Source organism: Balearica regulorum, chromosome 16 (assembly GCF_011004875.1).
Source record: "Balearica regulorum gibbericeps isolate bBalReg1 chromosome 16, bBalReg1.pri, whole genome shotgun sequence".
Taxonomy (NCBI): Eukaryota; Metazoa; Chordata; class Aves; order Gruiformes; family Gruidae; genus Balearica; species Balearica regulorum.
In genome coordinates, this window is record NC_046199.1 from 12,858,496 (window position 1) to 12,877,385 (window position 18,890).

At 41.7% G+C, this 18,890-nt stretch overlaps 1 protein-coding gene across 1 annotated transcript; it reads right to left on the reverse strand.

Annotated features, from left to right (window-relative positions):
- Positions 1–3,006: 3,006 nt before the first annotated feature.
- Positions 3,007–18,044, reverse strand: CDH26 (cadherin 26). The gene is made up of 17 exons (XM_075769039.1): positions 17,844–18,044; positions 16,279–16,356; positions 16,072–16,194; positions 15,437–15,598; positions 14,024–14,171; positions 13,191–13,357; positions 12,887–13,015; positions 10,454–10,639; positions 10,004–10,272; positions 9,244–9,386; positions 8,766–8,999; positions 8,198–8,239; positions 8,012–8,110; positions 7,304–7,428; positions 6,819–6,893; positions 5,697–5,780; positions 3,007–5,004 (listed from the first exon to the last, which is right to left on the reverse strand). The coding sequence occupies exons 1-17, from the start codon at positions 18,042–18,044 to the stop codon at positions 4,795–4,797; spliced, it is 2,475 nt and encodes an 824-aa protein (XP_075625154.1). The 3' UTR covers positions 3,007–4,794.
- Positions 18,045–18,890: the final 846 nt, after the last annotated feature.

An 18,890-nucleotide genomic window follows, 5' to 3' on the forward strand; every position in this document is an offset into this window, starting at 1 on the left:
GAAAGAAAAAGCCCATTTTCAGTTTCTTTGAAGGTGATAGTGGCTTTTGAACTGAGTTGAGAAACTTTGCCACTACCACAAGTGCTACAACGTCTGTTCCCTGCTTGCTCTCAGAAAACCTTGAGAAAAGTCCCCAGCTTGCCCTATGAATTTTTTTAAAACACTAATTCAACACTCTGTTACTAAGTGTTTAATTATTAGGACTGTGAAATACAACAACACCTAAGGCATTCATAGAAGGAACTAATTATAGCCCGTTCAGCACAGGGTTTGCTCTTCCGTTATAAAATCTCTTGCCATTTATTTGTCCTTTAAATGACTTGTTGTAATACCTTAATCAGGACAAATGGATCCTTCAGAAGGGAGAAAATGACCCCAAACTGGCACAGGAAGATTTGATTAAAACTTATGCTCTTTCTGTGGCAGCCTAATGATCCCAGGGGATCTGCCATTGCTCAGCAGAGTAGAGGAAATAGAAGACAGGGGAAATGCTTTCTGTCTGAGACAGATTTTATTGCTAACGTGCTGACATCCACTCTCTGTGGGACCATCCTATGATCAGTCTCTCTTGCTTCCTTTAAAACTCAGTGTCAGAAGTTTGGTTCCACTGTGATTAATTTCCCCTTTACTGATTGTATGTCATTTACTTTTAAGTAAGATTTTTATAAATGAGGCAAAACAAAGACAGAGATGAAGATTGTGCGGAGATAAACATTTGTGCTGCTGGGACTCCCACTGACTCGGGCACAGCAGGGGCCAGAAGTAATGGGGATTCACAGGCATCGTGATTAGACCTCTCACTGTGAACAGGTAATTGAAACACTATAGCCCATCACCAGCATTCACAAAACAGCAAGCCATGAAGGTTCTTAGTTTAAAGCAGACCCTGAACAAACCAGAGCCTTCACACGCTCCCTCTGCCATTATGTATGAGCAAAGCATGAGCCGAGGCCATCGATAACATATACTTGTGTTTGCATTGACAGCACTCCTCTGACACCAGCCCTGGCGTTGTCCCCTGAGCAATGGCTATTTCTGCACGGTTCTCTGGGTGACGCATGAGCTGTCTGCCTTGCTTTGGGGGGAAGAGGGGCACCAGGCAGAGGGGTCTTGGGAAGAAATATGGTGAGCTGCCTTGACTAGAGGTCCTATCCCTCAGCCCAGGTTTGCTGCGAGGCACCGGCAGAGAAGGGGTATGTGTCAGGCAGGGACCTCGCATCAACCTTCATGTCAACATTTGAAAGCTCCCTCAGTGACTGGGAGTCTGATGGTTCTCTGTCAGCCTCAGCAGAGACAGGGTGACAGCAGTTGTGAGGCCCAAAGCCTGATTGGGATATCATAATAGTCAGTGTGTTGTGTGGCACAAGTAAACACGCTGCCTCCAGCACTTACCTCTTCGTCTGTCTCCTGATGTAGACCTCAGCCACACAGTTTGCTGACTAGCTTCCTGCAATATTGTCTTTAAAAGTGTGATTGATGCAAAGTGTGATATAGGTGAGAAATGCTCTGTTTTATGCCTCATTTTCACTACTTAGTAATCATTGTGTCTCTTGAAAGCCTGTAAATAAACCTTTTTGATTGTAGTAATGTGATAGCGAATGTCTACCTCATCAGCCTGGGCCTCCCTACTGCCAAACTCCACTAAAAAGTTACTGGTGTCTCAAGCAGATGTTTCTCGTTTTTAAGACAATGGGAGATTAATCAGCTAATGTAGGTTTCCTTCACTCTCATTTGAGAAGAAATGTCAACTCAACCCTTATAGACAGATGGAGAAAGAAATAATTGTCATGGAGCTGAGGCACAGACCTACAACGCTAGACTTTCTGGATCATCTGTTGAGTTTTGCTGGTGTCCAGACACCCCCAGTTGTGCATGACAGATTACCTGTCCGTATTTTGGCAGCAGGGATCATAAGAGCTTTCAGTAGTTTGAGTGGTTATTTAGGTGTTTGTAGCATGCTTTGTCATTCCTACATAAAAGTACTCATTCCTATTAAAAGGCGCATAGTGACCTTTAAAATATTAGAACAATCATTCAAATGAACTGAACACCTCATTATGCGCTCCCATGGTACCTACAGCTACCATAGTTAGATAAAAAGATCAACGAACAATGTGATCATTAACGGGAGTTCAAGTGTCACATCACCAAATTTGTGATTGCAAATGCTTAGTGAGAAAAGGGAGGAATATTTTTTTGTCCAGGTAATTGCATAAATGACAGGGCTTGACAGGAATTATTAATGTAATGATACTTCCATGATTACAGTGCCAAAAGGGGATTCTGAAAATCTAGATCCATTCTGCAAGTCTCTTTGATTATGGGAGCTGACATGATTTCTCTTTTTCAGTCTCTTATCTGTAAAATGAAGGTTTTAATTATTTGTTACTTCCATCACTGTTTGCTCCAAGACTGTATATACTAAAGATTTTGTACTGGTTTGATATGACCACAGCAGAGTGCATATTCCTCAGGTCTGGTCAATTGGAACAGCATAAAAAGCTGCTGCGAAGGTCAACATTATTGGTGAAAGAGAAGACATACACAGAGCCCAACGGCTGAGTGCCATTCCTTAGTTTGCTGCAAGCTCTCTGTGTGACTGTGGTCAACCAAGGAGCTCTTTCTGCCTTAATTTCTGCTCCTTAAGTGTAAACACTACATCTTTACCTCACGATGATGCTGGGAAGGTGTATCAGCTTAGTGTGTGTAAGTCTTCTAAATCCTTGAAGACACTGAAATAATGAATGTAACTACCTGTATGGGCACATTGTATATGACTGTAAGAGCCCCCCGTGGAAAGCTATACAATAGCTTTTCATTAAAACAGTTCTTTTTCTTCCGTGCAAGAGAGAGACAACTTTTTCTGGCATTAGCAACTGTGAGTCCCATCACACCTGAAGTTTTGGTGTTTGTAAGCATGGTATGCTATAGGCCCAAGTTTACATGAATAATAAACACACAGAGTACTTCCATTATTATTTTTAATCTTCAGTAATGTGCTGCTAAACCACTGGCCTGATTTGAAGTCTTCCATCTGGAATTGTAAGTTAGGGATAGTTTATCAGAGTAGTGATTTATTGTGTAAACAGATCCTGCTGATGGCATTTAGGAAAACTTAGCTGCCTGCCATTCAGCCAAATTCTTTTGTCACGCTTGAAAAAAAAAAAGTTTCCAGCCTTGAATTATTAGTTAATAACATTTGAACAAAAGCATAATTTATGGTTTAAGTAAACTTTGAAACAGAAGAACAGTGCCTTAGATACTAGACTTAGTGCTTGCTTTGGGCAAAGCATTTTTCTTTTAGTACAGAATTGTAATAGAACAGAAGTAGGATTTGTGATTAATTGCATCTCTTATTGCCTGTATAACTTACCTAATAACAGAATACTATCTTCTGAGCTATTCCTTCCTCATTCCTGTATTATAACACCGATAGCCATCATGCTGTAACTGAGCATAGGTCAACTGCACACACTCATAGAATCAAAGGATCGTCTGGGTTGGAACAGACCTTTAAGATAATCAAGCCCAACCGTTAACCTAGCACATCCAAGTCCAACCACTAAACTATGTCCCTAAACATCACATCTACGCATCTTTTAAATACCTCCAGGGATTGTGACTCCCCCGCTTCCCTGGGCAGCCTGTTCCAGTGCTTCAAAACCCTTTCGGTGAAGAAATTTTTCCTAATATCCAACCTAAACCTGCCCTGGTGCAATCTGAGGCCATTTCCTCTTGTCCTATCGCTTGTTACTTGGGAGGAGAGACCGACCCCCACCTGGCTACAGCGTCCATTCGGGTAGTTGTAGAGAGTGATAAGGTCTCCCCCCAGCCTCCTTTTCTCCGGGCTAACAACCCCGTTCCCTTAGCCGTTCCTCATAGGACTTGCTCTCTAGACACTTCATTCAGACTTGTACAAACCACAAAATTTAAAAGTAACACATCCATGGTTTCCATATAGGGAAATTTGATACTATTCGTTCTTTATTATTTTATCTGTTTTATCAATGGTGCTTGAGGAAACTCATTAATTTTTTCATCACATCACTTGTAGCTAATTTAGAGAAGGTAGTCATTTGAATGAAAGGAATAATCGTACTTTGTCCTCTGTCAACAACTCCTTAGCATTGTTTTACAATCGTGTAATAATGCGAACAGCCACCAGATGCCAGCATAAGCACGCGGGCACTAAATTGCGTGTTTTATGCCAAAAGGCAAGGATGGTGCAGACCTCTCAGGTGATTATGTGGTTACGTTCACACTAAGAGTAGAAGTACACTTTCTAGTAGATGTTTCAAGGTCATCTAGAAATAAAAGATCTGATAATCAAGTCAGATCCTCATGGCACTGTACAAAACTTAATCTTGGTTTTAAAAAGACCACTTATTGGGAAAGGACTGTATCACTGGCCTAGCTGGTAGTTGCCTTCTCTGTTCAAAACTGGCTTTTTCCATATGGAACTGTGACTGGAATTTCTAGCCTAGTAGATTTGGGGTTTAACTTGGCATACTAAATTGAGGATCCTTAATTTCAGATCTTCTATTTGTGTAAGACTGCACACAATATATCAAAATCACTCTACCATCTCTTCAGAGTATAGTGGACCTTCCAGACACATCACATTCTTGGCTGCAGACATGCAGACAGTGCAGGCAGGAAGAATGAAAGGCCAGGTACTCATGGTGCAAACACACTGCAACATTTTCAAGCGTAGATGGTTCTTTTTTCCCAAATTCGTCAGTGCTTCTGCCAGAAGACTTTGCAACTCCGTAAAGTAATCACAGCTTTCTGAAATTAGTTGAATGATGGAAATCGCTTCTGACAGATTTCTTCAAGAGCAGAAAAGTTTGGTCCCAGAGTGTTCAAAAAATCAACAGGCAAGTCCTCACTGCCACTGGCAACTGAGCACAAGGAGTTACTTAGCTCTAGTTCTCCTTCCTCAGCGTATCTGCAAGGTTCATACGTGGCCCCATAATCTTCCAGTGTGTTCTGGTAATACAGTTGCTAGAGAAGGGAAGAAAAGGTATAAATCATCATGGCAGTTTCTACTGCCCTTTTGGAAATTAAGGGCATTCATGGTATGCAAATTAGGCAGGTAAACCAGGAGGTTACAGTGGGGAGTATGAGTCTTTCTCTGATAAGGAAAAGTTTTAGTTTCATAAGCACCAGAGCCTGAACTTTCCCTAGAGTTCAACTGAGACAGCAAGGAGCACTGATCTGCCCTGGGCCAGCCCGCTACCAAGTAAAGGTGTGACTGCATGGAGGCATGCAGTTTGGCCAGGGAGGCATGGAGGTCAGGTCTGTGAACAAGTAGTTCATGGCAAGAGGAACTAGGTTTCCCTACTAGCACAGAAGTGAAAGAGCAGGCAACTGAACTTTAACCCTGCACAGAAATGGAAAATATTTAAGCTCCACCTCCCCATCTTGAAGAATTTGTTACAGGTGACAGATCCCAGCCTTGCAGTAACTGCTGGGTGACCAGCCAGAGGTAGCAAGAAGTCTAGGAGACAAGACATTTTCAACAAGAGTCTTCAATGTTTCCCCATCACATATATCCCTTGCTTTCAATTGTAATGGTGCTTAGATGTGGGCTGAGAAATTAGCTGAAGCCCTAACAGCTTTCCAGTTTTGCAAGCCTTTTTTCCTATTCTTACAAGCCAACTTGACAAAGGAGGGACTCCACATTCATTTCTTACCTGACCCAGTATTTTGTCCACTATCGGTATGATGCCATCAAGTTGACTTACTTGGAGTGGCTTGGAACTATTGTACAGGCCATCCTGGAAGACAGACATAGTATCTCAGGTTTGACTAGCATAAAGTCACCTACTAACATTTCTTTCAGATACAAATAAATCCAACTATCTTTTTCCCTGTAACATCCATTTCTCTTGTGCTCCCTTCTCCAGTTACACTGCAGCTTTTTCTGTTCAGGGACTGTTTCTTCTTATGAGTACATACTGCATGTGTACATGGAGTCACCAACTGTAGGCATTCTTCATAATCTCCAGTAATTAAATATGTTTCTTCCTCTACGTTTATTGGATTCCTTTTCATTAACAGCACCAAACATGACCTCAGAACTTTATGTCTACTCACACAGGTAATTCTAGCTCCTAACTGCGATCTTAAGGATTGTGGAATTGGGTTCTTACATAAATAAAAAAGACTGTTTTACATTTTCTTTGCCTGCTGTAGACAGAGATTGTTCTTAGAGTCTCTCGGTGATCACTACGTACTTATGAACAGAACACATGGCAGTTACCTACTGATGTAGACCAGAATTTCTTTCAGGCATTCTTTACAATAAACATAGACATCTGTTAGAGAATACAGTACAAAAATCCACATGAAAACCTCAAAAGCCTTCAAACCCCCAGAAGTACATCTTATAGTCATAAAAATATTCATAAATCTTGTCCACACTTTTATAGTATGTTAAGTAGAAGATGTTAACCAGCATGTTTTGATAAATATCTGAAGAATGATGGTTCCATTTCACTTATGCCAAGAACTATATAAAATCTTATGCATATCAATTCAGGTACTGTGATAAGAATTTTGGAAGAAATTACACTTTCAAATATTTAAAACAATAACCAATGAAAAGAAGTGCCAGTCTCAAACTGACAGCTGTTAGAAAAAAGTTGTCAACGGTATTTTGAATAGCAGTGGAATCTCCAACAAGTGACACTTATTTTCTCATTGAACTATAATGCATTATTCTTCCCACTGTTATTAATATCAAACCTCATTCTTGAGATTACCAATTTCTGAGGTATAAAAAAGGGTATTTGCATAAGGAAACAGGCAGTTACCTCAGCAATCACTTCTTTTCTAGCCTCCACAGACACAAGTGGTAGAACAGCATGATCTGTAGTATCCAGCTTAGCCTGCATACAGGGAGAGGGATGGTATTAATGAGAAACTGAACTAGGCTGTGAAGGATCACACCTTTTTGCAGACTAAACTTTCATTTACTTCCTTGTTGAAAACACTGGTATGTGCAGTGTGATAAGAGATTATGTGCCTCCTCATCTGTTGGATTCATCAGTAGGATGAGGCACCTGGGATGGTCCTTCTGATGCTGACAAGTGGTAGGAGTGATAATAGTCTGCCACCAGAGTAGCATTATCCAGTCCATGCAGAGCACCACTTCCCAGATATGCTTAGGGGTGGGGGGAAAGCAGCTTTATTTTGCTCAATACCAAAACCAGAGGAAACACAATAAAAGAGATGACTAGTACCAGATTCAGCCACACAACACTGGTTGGGTAATGTGAATATATGCTTTTGCACTTACTTGAGATGAAGACATTCTGCTCTCTTCATTGTAGTTGATTAAAGTTTGATCACCTTCTTGGGGTAGAACAATGGCTTTGCTTTTAGATCTTGGCACATAAAACCAGCAAAGTAGAATGCTGGAAACTGTTGTAACAAGAAAGTCAATGGTGAAACGGGCATTGTGAATAGATCTGTATGGCTCAATACAGTGGGTTGGTGAGGTGCCCAGCTCAGTTCCAAATGAGCTAACTCAGAAACCTCCAACAATGTGGCTGTGCGGATGCAATGCCTGGCCTGGGGTGGTTAGCCTGCTTTAGAAGGCCAAGCTGTTATCCCCACAGAGCACTGCATTGAGCAGGCAGACGTACTAGATCACTCACAAGTAGCCAGAGGAATAGTGGTCAGATAATCTATTAATTTTTGCTTCACATAAAGAACCCGTAGTTCATCTCTTCAGCAGCAGCCAACATGAGCTGTGTTTAAAAACTAAGGTCTTTCTAAAATTTGAAGAAAGAGCAGGTCATGGACCAGGACACATAGATGCAAGCGCCATGAAGACTGCAAGTATTAACTGCTTGCACTTTGACTACGCTCTAACACATTAAGGTAAATGGTCTTTCCTGTTAAGGCTGGTAGATTTTAGCACATGTTCATGAGCTGCAATTGCAATGAGATCCAATGGGCAGATGACAGATGACTTGCCTGGACAAGTTAGGAGGTTACTTACCCAGTAACAATAAGAAAGCTGTCAGTATTATTGCAATGGCACCACTTCCAAATCCCACTGCTGCCTGTGGAAGTGGTGAATCTTCACATGTATGTCCATCTGGGCAAAAGCAGAGCCGAATGTGCTGATTCTGCCTTGTAGAAAATCCTTGCCTGTCCTGAATAATGACAGGTACCAAGTAGCTACCTTGTGGGAGGCTTCTTAACATTAAAAGTTCAACTGACTCCCCTAAAAGAAGACAAGCAAATTATTTCAGGACTCATAGAGACAAGTCTGACGTTCTACAGTCCCTCCTGTTGCTAATCAAAGGGAAACTCATTTGCACCCCAATTTCAAATACTTTTTCCAGCCTTAATGCACCATAGTAAATAGGACAAAATGACATCCCACTTTATTGCCTTGCTGAGTCTTCTGGACAGAGAGATCTGTCCCAGTCTTGCTGCATTCTGGCATAGCTGCACTAATAACCTCTAGAATTCATTAGGAAGTTAATCAAATGCAGAAGTGGTTCCTCAGCAGTCTTATCCGCCTTTCTGTAATTTGAGCACATTGCTTCTGGTCCTGTCCCCAGCAGAGATGAAGAACAATGTAACTTTTTTTCATATTGCAGTAACTTTATATTTTGAAAGCTGTTCTTCTATGTCCTTTCACCCTCATTGACACTAATCAGAAACAAACCATAAAGGTAAGAGACAGTGAAATAACTAGAAGTGGCAATGAACTTCTCATGAAGGACATGAAAGGAAGAACTCACCAAAGTTCCTTCCTAATTTCCAGTTATTCTTCACATCTTCAGAGTCCTCGGCCAGCTCAAATGTAAATGGCCCAGAATGTGAATGGACCAGAGCAGACTTAGCTTTTATAATGAGAAGCATCCCTTCTTTTTTGTCACACACATCTAAAGAAGGAGCCACTAATGTTGGCATATGATCATTAATGTCAGACAAGTAAAGCAGGATGGTGCCAGTACCAGTCTGTGGTGGACTACCTAGATAGGAGCAAAAGAAACACAAAAACACTAGTAACTGGCTATGGACAAAAGCCAGTCCATTGGCCGGATTTCTGTCTGGCTTATCCTACTAGTCACACATAACACAAGTTTTAGACGTTAGGGTGTTCTGCATTACCATTCCCCACTTCGATCCTTAGTCTTGCTATCATTTTATGTCTAACACGCACCTCACCTCAAACAGTTCAAAGACTGCTTGAATATTTTCTGACTAGCTACGTACCATGGTCAATAGCATGAACAATGATGGTGTACATGCTGTTGTTCACATAAGGAGATTTTTGATCAAATTCTTTTGCCACAGTAAGAACTCCAGAATTTTCATCCACACTCAGCCAACCATCTGGGTCATGGGCTAGTTCATATCTTAAAAAGAAAGGAAAAAGTTACAAATGCCATATTTTCTTCAACGGATTTTGAAGAATAGAAAATTTCTACTGCATCTTTCTTTGTCCTTTTGAGCTCTGTAAGTATTTTTACTTGTTAGTGATGCTTCCTTTTGTTAACTCTATGACAAGCTGTGGGTTTCAACACAGCCAACAAACAGTTCCCCATACAAGTCCCCATACCTTGTACAGGCCCATCAAAACTGTTCCTAGGGGCTAAGAAAGTATTTGATTTCCACATTAGATTACCATTCTTAGAGCCAACCATACCTTAGTCCTTTCTATGGCATCAAAATGTTGTCATCAAAAGTAAAATATAATTAATGCAACCTGGTTTTAGGCAAAACTATTCTGAAGACAACAGAAACATTGAGCAACCAAGGACTGACTGCACCTTTAAACTGTATCTTACAGAACCAGCTATCTGGATCTGTATCATCAATAGTAAACCTGCACCTCTAATGTGTATGTTCATATAACTGTAGATATATGTGTGTATGTATATTCATATATGTATATATACCAAATTAAACTTCAAAACCTCTATGTATTCCTAAGTTCGTTCTTAACCGGAGAGTTAGAAGCATCTCCACTTACTTTATCTTATTTGGCACATCATCTGGATATGTGGCAGTATACCTTCTAAATACTCTCCCAGGCTTCATTGAATCTCCTATTTGGACAATAAGTATAGGAGGATGAAACCTAGGAGCATGTTGTGACTGGAAGACCTTGATGTTCACAGTTGTATTTGTAGATTCTAGGCTTGAGATCATCACAATGCCATTTTTACAGAAGAAGAAGGGTTCTTCATTTGCTACAGAAATGACAAGTCTTATCTCAGAGTCATTTTCATAGCTGAGAGGCTGAAAACAGCAGACAAAAGTCTGATTAGCAGTTATGAACTTTGAACATCTCTATATACCTGGAACTCAGATGTGAACTGAGCTCACCAAACTCAGCTAAGATGCTAAGCTATTGGTCTTGTGATCAGACTGGCCACACTACACATTGCCATACTGTAGTGCATCTATTACTGCTCCATACCTCAATAATACTCAAAATGCCTTCATTTGTGACTGGATCCGTCTCAATGGTGAACTGTTCCTTCTCATTGCCTTTTGTTACTCTGAATTTTGCTCTCCAAGCTGGAGTGTTGGGAGAGTCTTTGTCCTCCACATGGATCCGTAATACGGCTGGATGTTCTTGACCTGCTGAAATCTGCAGCTGGTACTGGGAGAGGAAAGGAAAGAAATAAGGACTATTTCTATTCCCCAAGAGGAAGGAGCTTGTTAGTCAGTTCTGAACCAGAGTTCCACCACTAGACCAAGTGAAGCTACTTTCTGCACTCAGTGTTATTGCCTGTGATGGTTCATGTGTCCCCACTCAGTGACAGAGAACCCTTACATGAGTTACAGAACTAACTTTCTTCCAACACATTCCCACTGACTTCGTAAAGAACTTATTACTAAACCTGATCTTCATATAAAACCAGGAGACTACTCATCTCTCCTCATACTGACTATAGCAACAAGCCTACAAATGCTACTGGGGCTTTTCATCCAGGATTGTCTTCTGCCATGTAGAAGAAATTGGTGCATACAGGCTTAGGCCAGAACTAGTCTGCAGATCTTACATACCTGAGCTTGTAGGAAGGAGGTATGTGTAAGATTTTAGGTAATTTCTCACAATGGTTTAAGTTTTTGACAGTGCAGTGCAGCCTCCAGCTTCCTAACTAGCACTCCAAACACAGGCTAAGAAATGTCAATTAAATCACCTAAGGCAGAAATATGTCTTAAAAGATGAGAAGGTAACAAAATGTAATTTGTGTTTATTTTCTTCATATAAGTTGGTCACTGGTTGAGATCTGAAAATTAAGACTCTTACCTTCTAATTTGCAAACAATACTTTCCTTGTATGACAACTTTTTAAAATGCTGTAAAGAATAATACATGTACTCCAAGAGAGGGAACAAATCACTGCTGTGAGAAGGCTGGGAATTTTACTAGACTGGAGTTAATGATGATGAAGGACAGATTTCTTGTATAAGCCTGTCTTGGCAGATTATCTAACCTTATTCCCTCAGATCTTCCAAAAACCATTCTGCAAGTAGGAGACCTACCATAGTAACACGCTGGTAAGTATGTTTGCTTTCATAGGTGACTTTGGACCCACTGTTGTAACCCAGTATCTATTCTTACTGTTCACAACTTCAAATATTTACACATATCAGTGCTTGACATGACTCTGCACTCTGGATGTGAGTACTGGTTTTGGCTGGGATAGTTAATTTTCTTCATAGTAGTTTGTATGGTGCCATGTTTCAGATTTGTGATGAAAACAGTGTTGATAACACAGGGGTGTTTTTGTTACTGCTGAGCAGTGCTCACACAGAGTCAAGGCCTTTTCTGCACCTCACAGCACCCCACCAGCGAGTAGGCTGTGGGTGCACAAGGAGTTGGGAGTGGACACAGTGGGACAGCTGACCCCAATGACCAAAGGGATATTCCATACCATATGATGTCATGCCTAACAACAAAAGCTGCAGGAAAGAAGGAGGAAGGAGAGGACATTCGGAGTTACAGCATTTGTCTTGCCAAGTAACTATTATGTGTGGTGGAGCTCTGCTTTCCTGGAGATGGCTGAACATCTGCCTGCCAATGGGAAGTGGTGAATGAAATACTTATTTTGCTTTGCTTGCCCACACGGCTTTTGCTTTACCTATTAAACTGTCTTTATCTCAACCCACAAGTTTTTGCACTTTTACCTTTCCAGTTCTCTCCCCCATCCCACTGCAGGGGAGTGAGCGAGCGGCTGCGTGGTGTTTAGCTGCCAGGCGGGGTTACACCACAGCAATGTGTCAACATGCCAATTGCAAAAACAGTCTTTATGAGACTTGAGCTATTAATGGAACCAGAGCCTGAAAATGGATAGCTCTTCACTGAATTTAAATGTAGCTGTCTACTGCTTCACAGCTTTTAACTCCTCAGAGCCCTCTTCCTGCCAGCAAGCTCAGTTGCTGCCATTCGTACAGCAAATGCTCGACAAGCGCCCTCACAGAACACGCCAGCAGCAGCGCTGCTGCCACACCTAACTGCCCCGTTAAGGTGTACTGAGTTTGCAGGCATTGAGGTCTTCCTGGATCAAAACTAGGATCTTTGAAGAGTAGATTGTAATCAGCACCTGAGCTTCTCAGATGTTAGAATAAGCAAGTCTGTCAGCAGCCTTACTGTAACAGTAAGACAAAAACCTTCTAGTGCCGTATACGGAAAACTAACGAAGTTCATCACTCTCAATAGTCTAGCATTCTCTTACTGTCCACATTTTTAAGAGATATGTCTTCTATCACATAAAGTTTATTTGCATGTGTTTTGGCCTGATTCTGCATGTGTCTGAGGGTTCCTATCTCCAATATTTAGCAGTTTGAAGAACTGAAATGTATTTAGGAAGGCTCAGTAAAGTAAGAATGGTTTTCCTTACGTTATCACTAGTAAATACAGGGAGGTGGTTGTTGGCATCTTCAATAGCTACATTCACTGTTGCAGTAGAGGACAGCTGGGGAGTTCCATGGTCACTGGCTTTAATCAGAAGTTTGAAAGAGTTGGCAGTCTGAAAAACAGAAGAAAGGAAGTTCCAAACTTAGTTCAAAAGCGGTTCCCGCATTTTGCCAGTCACAGCTACAAAGCTGGATGTGAGACTCTCCCTCCCTCCCCTTATACCTGGTTAATGTATAGTGAACAGGTATCATGCATTAAATGATAAGAAGCTGCCATATTTACATCACCTTATAATCCAGGCATCCTGACAGAAGTATTGATCCTGTGGTAGGATCAATATTAAATGTGAATCCATCCAGAAGAGGCATTTGCATACTTAGAGAATAGGACACCTGAGAATTCGCACTGCCTTCTTCATCTTTGTCCAAGGCAGTAACTTGGAAAACTGACTCATCTGTGATGAAGAATTGAGACATTAATATAAGCGTTTAGTCTTGACATGGAGTTTCTCAGGCCTGTCTGCAAGCTCTTGAACACACAAGTCCTAAGAAAACCTATAACTTCTCCTGTGGCTGTCGTTATCCCCGCAAAGACTCTGGCCTCCCCCCCATTTGGGTGGCAAATCTGCCTAAAGCACTGTTAGGCAATAGAGTTATCACACTCCTGAATTTACTCTGTCGAAAACATTCACTAGGTATTTATGCCAGCTCTCGGCCAGCTCCTGAGGAGTTGGCATCATGCCCACATGTCTACGCATCCAGATTAAGTCTTTGTATTTCTAAAACAGTGTGTCCGACCGCCTTCTGTGAAGCAGTGTGCATGTGCAGGTTCCAGATCCACAGTTCAGATTAGTCTGTTAAAGTCTTGGCTTGTAGTTAAGAAGAAATATCTTAGTTTTCCCAGAATGTCTCCAACGTTATGCTAATGTACATTGAGGTTAATCAGACAAGAAGTCAAGAGGTAGGAAATAGTCCTTCACAGGATATAGTCCCTAAACCCATCAGTGTTTAAGTAAAACCTAGTGAGAAGAACAGATGTAGTAAGAAAGGAGAAAGAAAGACAAAGGAAGTAAAAAGAGCAAACACAAAAGAGTAGTATCCCTTGTTGGGATGGCACTTACCTTTACTGTGGTTCTCTCGTATTGTAATGCTATATGCCTCCCTGGGAAACTCAGGTGCGTTGTCATTAATATCTTTAACCTTTACTTTGAAAAATAAATGGTGGTCCAATGGTTGACCAGTTTTTCTGTACACAATATCAAAACGTATCTAAATGAGTAAAAACACAGATATCAGAATGGAATGAATGGTATCATTTAGATAACAGAATGGAAGAAGAAACTTCCCATTTTGAAGCTGCTTCAGTCGTATTTGGCTAGCATTTGGCTTTGAGTTGCATCGCTAAGTCATTATTTCACGTTTCAAAGGTAGTAGATTCATAATGGTCATCCTGTGCACTAAACAATACTTACAAAAAACAGTACCTGGAGCTGGGTGTGGGTTATTTGAAATGGCTGTGTAATATAAAATACATAAATATCCTTGGGGGTAGACAAAAGAATGCTTTCACATGTGCTTCCCAATTCCGAAGTATTTAAGTAGTACATTCTGTTTTCTCTAGCTGCATTTCTATGATGTTTTGGCTCCACATCCATGAATGTGCAGGGGATACAATTCTGAATGCTGAATTCTCCTTTGCTCTACTTATTCCTGCTTTAACACCAAGCCCAGAATGTCTGCCATGGAACAGCCATGAGTCCAGTGAGGGGGGGATAGAAAGCTCCCCAAAATTTATCTTTTCATTATGGAAGGCAAGACCTTGCACAGAAAGCCACATGGAATGGTAACTCTCAATTGGGTACAGTCAATCCCCAGAGACACAAACAGAAATCATCACAGAATAAACATAAGGAGACCACAACTGAAGATTTTTTGCCAGAGGAAAACAAACCCACACTCACATATTTTGTTCATACACTTGTTATCACATTTCTTTCATTGCACTTGTTGCTTATGAACACTTCTCTGCTTTTTAAGGGGAAACATATGCTTACTCTTATGTAAAGTTACAGTAATGCAGCTTTGCAGCTCCTCTGGTATTATCTTTTTTTTTTTTTTTTTTAATACATAACTACTTGCTTCCATTTTCTTGATTAGGAGTTTTGAGGCTTACAACTTGGTGTTCTGGCCACTATAGCTGTAACATACTTTGAAATTCAGGACAACCTTTTCCTTTTTTAGATTATGATCAAGGGTCATACCAAAGAGAAGACAGAAAAGAAGTGTACAGATATTTGCGAAGGTCCAAACATGCCACAAAGGTTTATAATCGATAGTGATGGGGAAGTTACTTATTGGTCTCCTCTGAGAAAATCATCTTAGCATTTATTTAGAGGATCAAAATAAGAAAAGGAGGTCATAAAAATACACACATAAAATTCTTATAGGTGTGTCTCCTTCCTGTGAAGCATTTAGCTGTGAGAAAGCAATTAATATTTGCAAATAGTTTTAAGTATTTTTTTAAAGTGTGTTACCTGAAAAGTTGGGGTCTTTTCTCTGTCAATGGTACGATGTACATACACATGTCCGTTTACATCATCTTCTATAGAAAATAATCCAATCTCTGGTGATTCATCTACCCCAGGTCCACTGATTAAATATTTTACTGATGTATTAAACGATTTTTTATTGAACAGCTTTCAAAAAGAGAAGTAGCACAATGCAGTGTGAGTAGGGAAGACAGAACAGAAATAAAAAGACTTTAGACCAATTCTCTTCCTGCCCACCTTCTCTTTGCAGATGTGGCCTTGCCTGCAGGCTTGGTCTCAGCCAACTCAACATTTTTCTGGGTTGCACCATCACTACTCTCTGCACAAAGCGCAGGTACGCGGCTCTGTGCAATGATTCTCTTACCTCTCCCACTCTATAGTCTTCTTTCCCCTGAGTATGCCTGCAGCTTCCCATAGAAAGGAGCAATATATCCTCCACACCACACAATTCTAAATAAGACAACTTTGACCAAGTAAGTGTTTTGGTTTTTTTTTTAAAAAGGTGCTGTTTGATGCACAGCTCTTGCCCTCTCCTACCTTTGGTATTTTACTGTACGATCTGTGCTGATGAATACCTTACTGAGGTTCAAGAAGAACTTTTACTAAAAGGTTGTTTGTACCTGTCCAGCATATTTTGGGAATGGTCCTTTGTCCTCCTCTTGAATATGAATGGCGGTGATAACCCAGGTTCTTTTCATACGCCGTAGAGGACGTAGACTGTCTAATAGATAAGAATCTACCCACTATTGGATAAAGAAGTGTATTTAGTGTCATAGTTTACATATTAACAGTTGTGTATCTGTTATGATATAATATTGACTACAAACCTGAATACTCCTCTTTCGGATGGCTTGTGTTAAACTGAAATTTTTATTTTCATGAGAAAAACTGTTGGCAGCAGTAACCTCATGGGGAAAAAAAAGGCGATTGTGAGAAGTGTAGTTAACTAGAAACCATTGATATGTTTTCTAGGAGGAATTTGACTTCACAGAAACATTGATCCAGTTTTGACAGCATTGTATTAAATTGTATCTAACCCTGGAAACTCCACAAATATCATCCATCTCATTCCAAATGAATTGGCATGAGAGCTTGGATACTAATCTCTCTGGTGGGATGATGCCAGTCCCAGAACATGCAAACACTGCACCTAACAGTTCGTGGTATTACCCCTATGGCTTTTCTCAAACCAAGTACCTCCGGTTCACCTCTCTCTCTCTGCGTCTGGTGCTCCTTTAGAACTTGTCTGGTATTGGAAGGACTTAAACCTACTAGTGGTAAAAGTTACATCTGGGAACATTTCAGGTTCTCAGATACTCTGTCATGTGACTCACGGTATCCCAAACACAGCCGGTTTACCAGAAGATGAACACTGGGCCAAAGTCTCTAATCCAGATGAGTAAAATAAATTGCTGAGGGTGGTGACTGCACCCTAATTGATAGGATTTGCCCTTTTATAAGCACAAACTTCCTGCACCATCTTCAAACACTGCTTTTCACTTGAAATCTTACACCACAAAGGAGCGTGACGGTACACAAATTACACTATTGCCATTAGCTCACAAATAACTTGTACACCTTCCTCCTAGTTCTCACTGCTTTCATTGGAAAGCTTGGGGGTTTATGACTCATTCTATCAAATGTCTCCAGTGGCCTTAAAAAAATTAAGCAGAGCTCTTCCTGCTTAGACTTGGGCAAAGGGGGGGGGGGGGTGTCTTTACCCCATGACCTTTTCCTGAAGAAACAAAATATTTATAAAATTGCCATGGTTACAAACTTGCCAGGCAATGAGGATTCACCAGTAATGTCTCTGAGCTATTCTGTAAAGCTGTTGTATAACCCAGGGAAAAACCTCTGTGATGTTAAAACAGCAAGCAAGGCTTCAGCTTGAACTTGCATGTTGTATTTACTAGCTTTGCTCCAGGTTCAGCTCTGCTGGACCGCCCAAACAAGCTGCTGTCCCCTTGCGTATGTGGAGCCACTTTTCATTATATTGGAAGCTTTAATTGTGTATTTTACGGTTTCCACACTCCTCCACATGCACCAGTTGCACCGCAATGGCCCAGGCTATTGCTGCATCCATTCCAGCCACGGGCGCTGCTAGAAAGGAACAACCCAATTCAGGACCGCGATCCACACAGAAACACTCATGGAAATGCCACTTAATTACTGTGGGGGATCATTAATCCAGCGGAGCCAACGCTAGGCACCGGTGCACTCCGCCGGGCGTGAATACCCTGGTAGCCCTAGCAGGAGGGGCGGAGAGCCCCCTCCCCTGAACCCCCCTTCCAGGAGACCTGAGCGCGGTACCTGGGCACGGAGGAGCCACCCGTCCGCGGAGGCACCGCGCAGGGACCAGCGATGGTCCCCGGACCCTCCGCGCCGCACCTACCTGCAGGAGAAGCAGCGCGGCGAGTAGCTCCATGGGGCGCGGGCGGCGGAGCGCAGCGCGGTGCGGAGCCGCGGAGCGCGGGAAGGTCCCGGTGCCGGCCGCGCCCCCGCCCCCGGGCAGCGCGGAGCCGCGGGAGGAGGGACCGGGGCCGCGCAGGGCCACCCGCTGCGTGGGGCACGGCCCGCGGCTCCGGCAGCGCATCCCGGGGCCGGCCCGCGGCGGGAGCAGCTCCCGCACTCGGGTCCGACCGAGCTACTTCCTCGGAAGTTTCCACCAAGGCTTGCTGCAGGCCGGGTTCTTGCGGCGAAGCGGTTACCTGTGGGTTCACTGGCACTTGAGGACAAGCGAGTATTTCTGCCTCGTCAGACAAAAAAAGAACTGTTGCTTCTGTAAAAGTGAATTGACTCAAAGCAAAGCTCAATTTTCCTTTGGTGGTTTTTTTTCAGTCTGTTTGCAATTGCCAGTTCCAGTATTATGCAAAACAAATATGTCATTACTGTGGTTTTATGACCACAATACGGCTAGATTAAAACACGTGCCTCTACTTGACAGTTACTTGGAAATGGCATTTCCCAATGACTTCACAGTTGTTGGCAAAAATGCAGCTTCGTATTTAATGGCAGCTATTTTTGTCTGCCATGCCCAGGAGTGCTCCTTTCATATTATTTCAGACTTTGAACCAAGAACAACTTCTGTTAAAACCTACTTGAAATCTGAAATAAACCATACTAGATTGTCCTCTTCAACCCAAAAGCCATCAAGCAAGAATGAACTTGTACTCCTGAAGCTGAACTTCCCAACCTGCTTGTGAAAAATACATTTTAAATAAAACTACATAAAGAAGCAGGAAATTAAACATTCAGTCTTATAAAACCATGTTTAAAAAAAAAAAAAAAAAAAAAAAAAGACTGAGTGGCAGAGATTATGGAGAAGGTCCTGAGAAGGTCGTGGCTTTTACAGCACTTTCCATTTTCCTGTATTGCTTTTACTGGCTACAAGGAGGTTTATTCTTTTTTAGAACTGGAAAATAATTAATTTAGTGTTCTG

Excerpts from the sequence above, each read along its gene's own strand:
- CDH26 (XM_075769039.1), bottom strand. The coding sequence starts at position 18,044 with ATGCGCTGCCGGAGCCGCGGGCCGTGCCCCACGCAGCGGGTGGCCCTG. Across the intron at positions 16,357-17,843 it reads CCGCGCTGCTTCTCCTGCAG|GTTACTGCTGCCAACAGTTT; the intron begins GTAGGTGCGGCG and ends TTTCCCCATGAG. Across the intron at positions 10,640-12,886 it reads CTGTATTTACTAGTGATAAC|TACCAGCTGCAGATTTCAGC; the intron begins GTAAGGAAAACC and ends TTCCTCTCCCAG.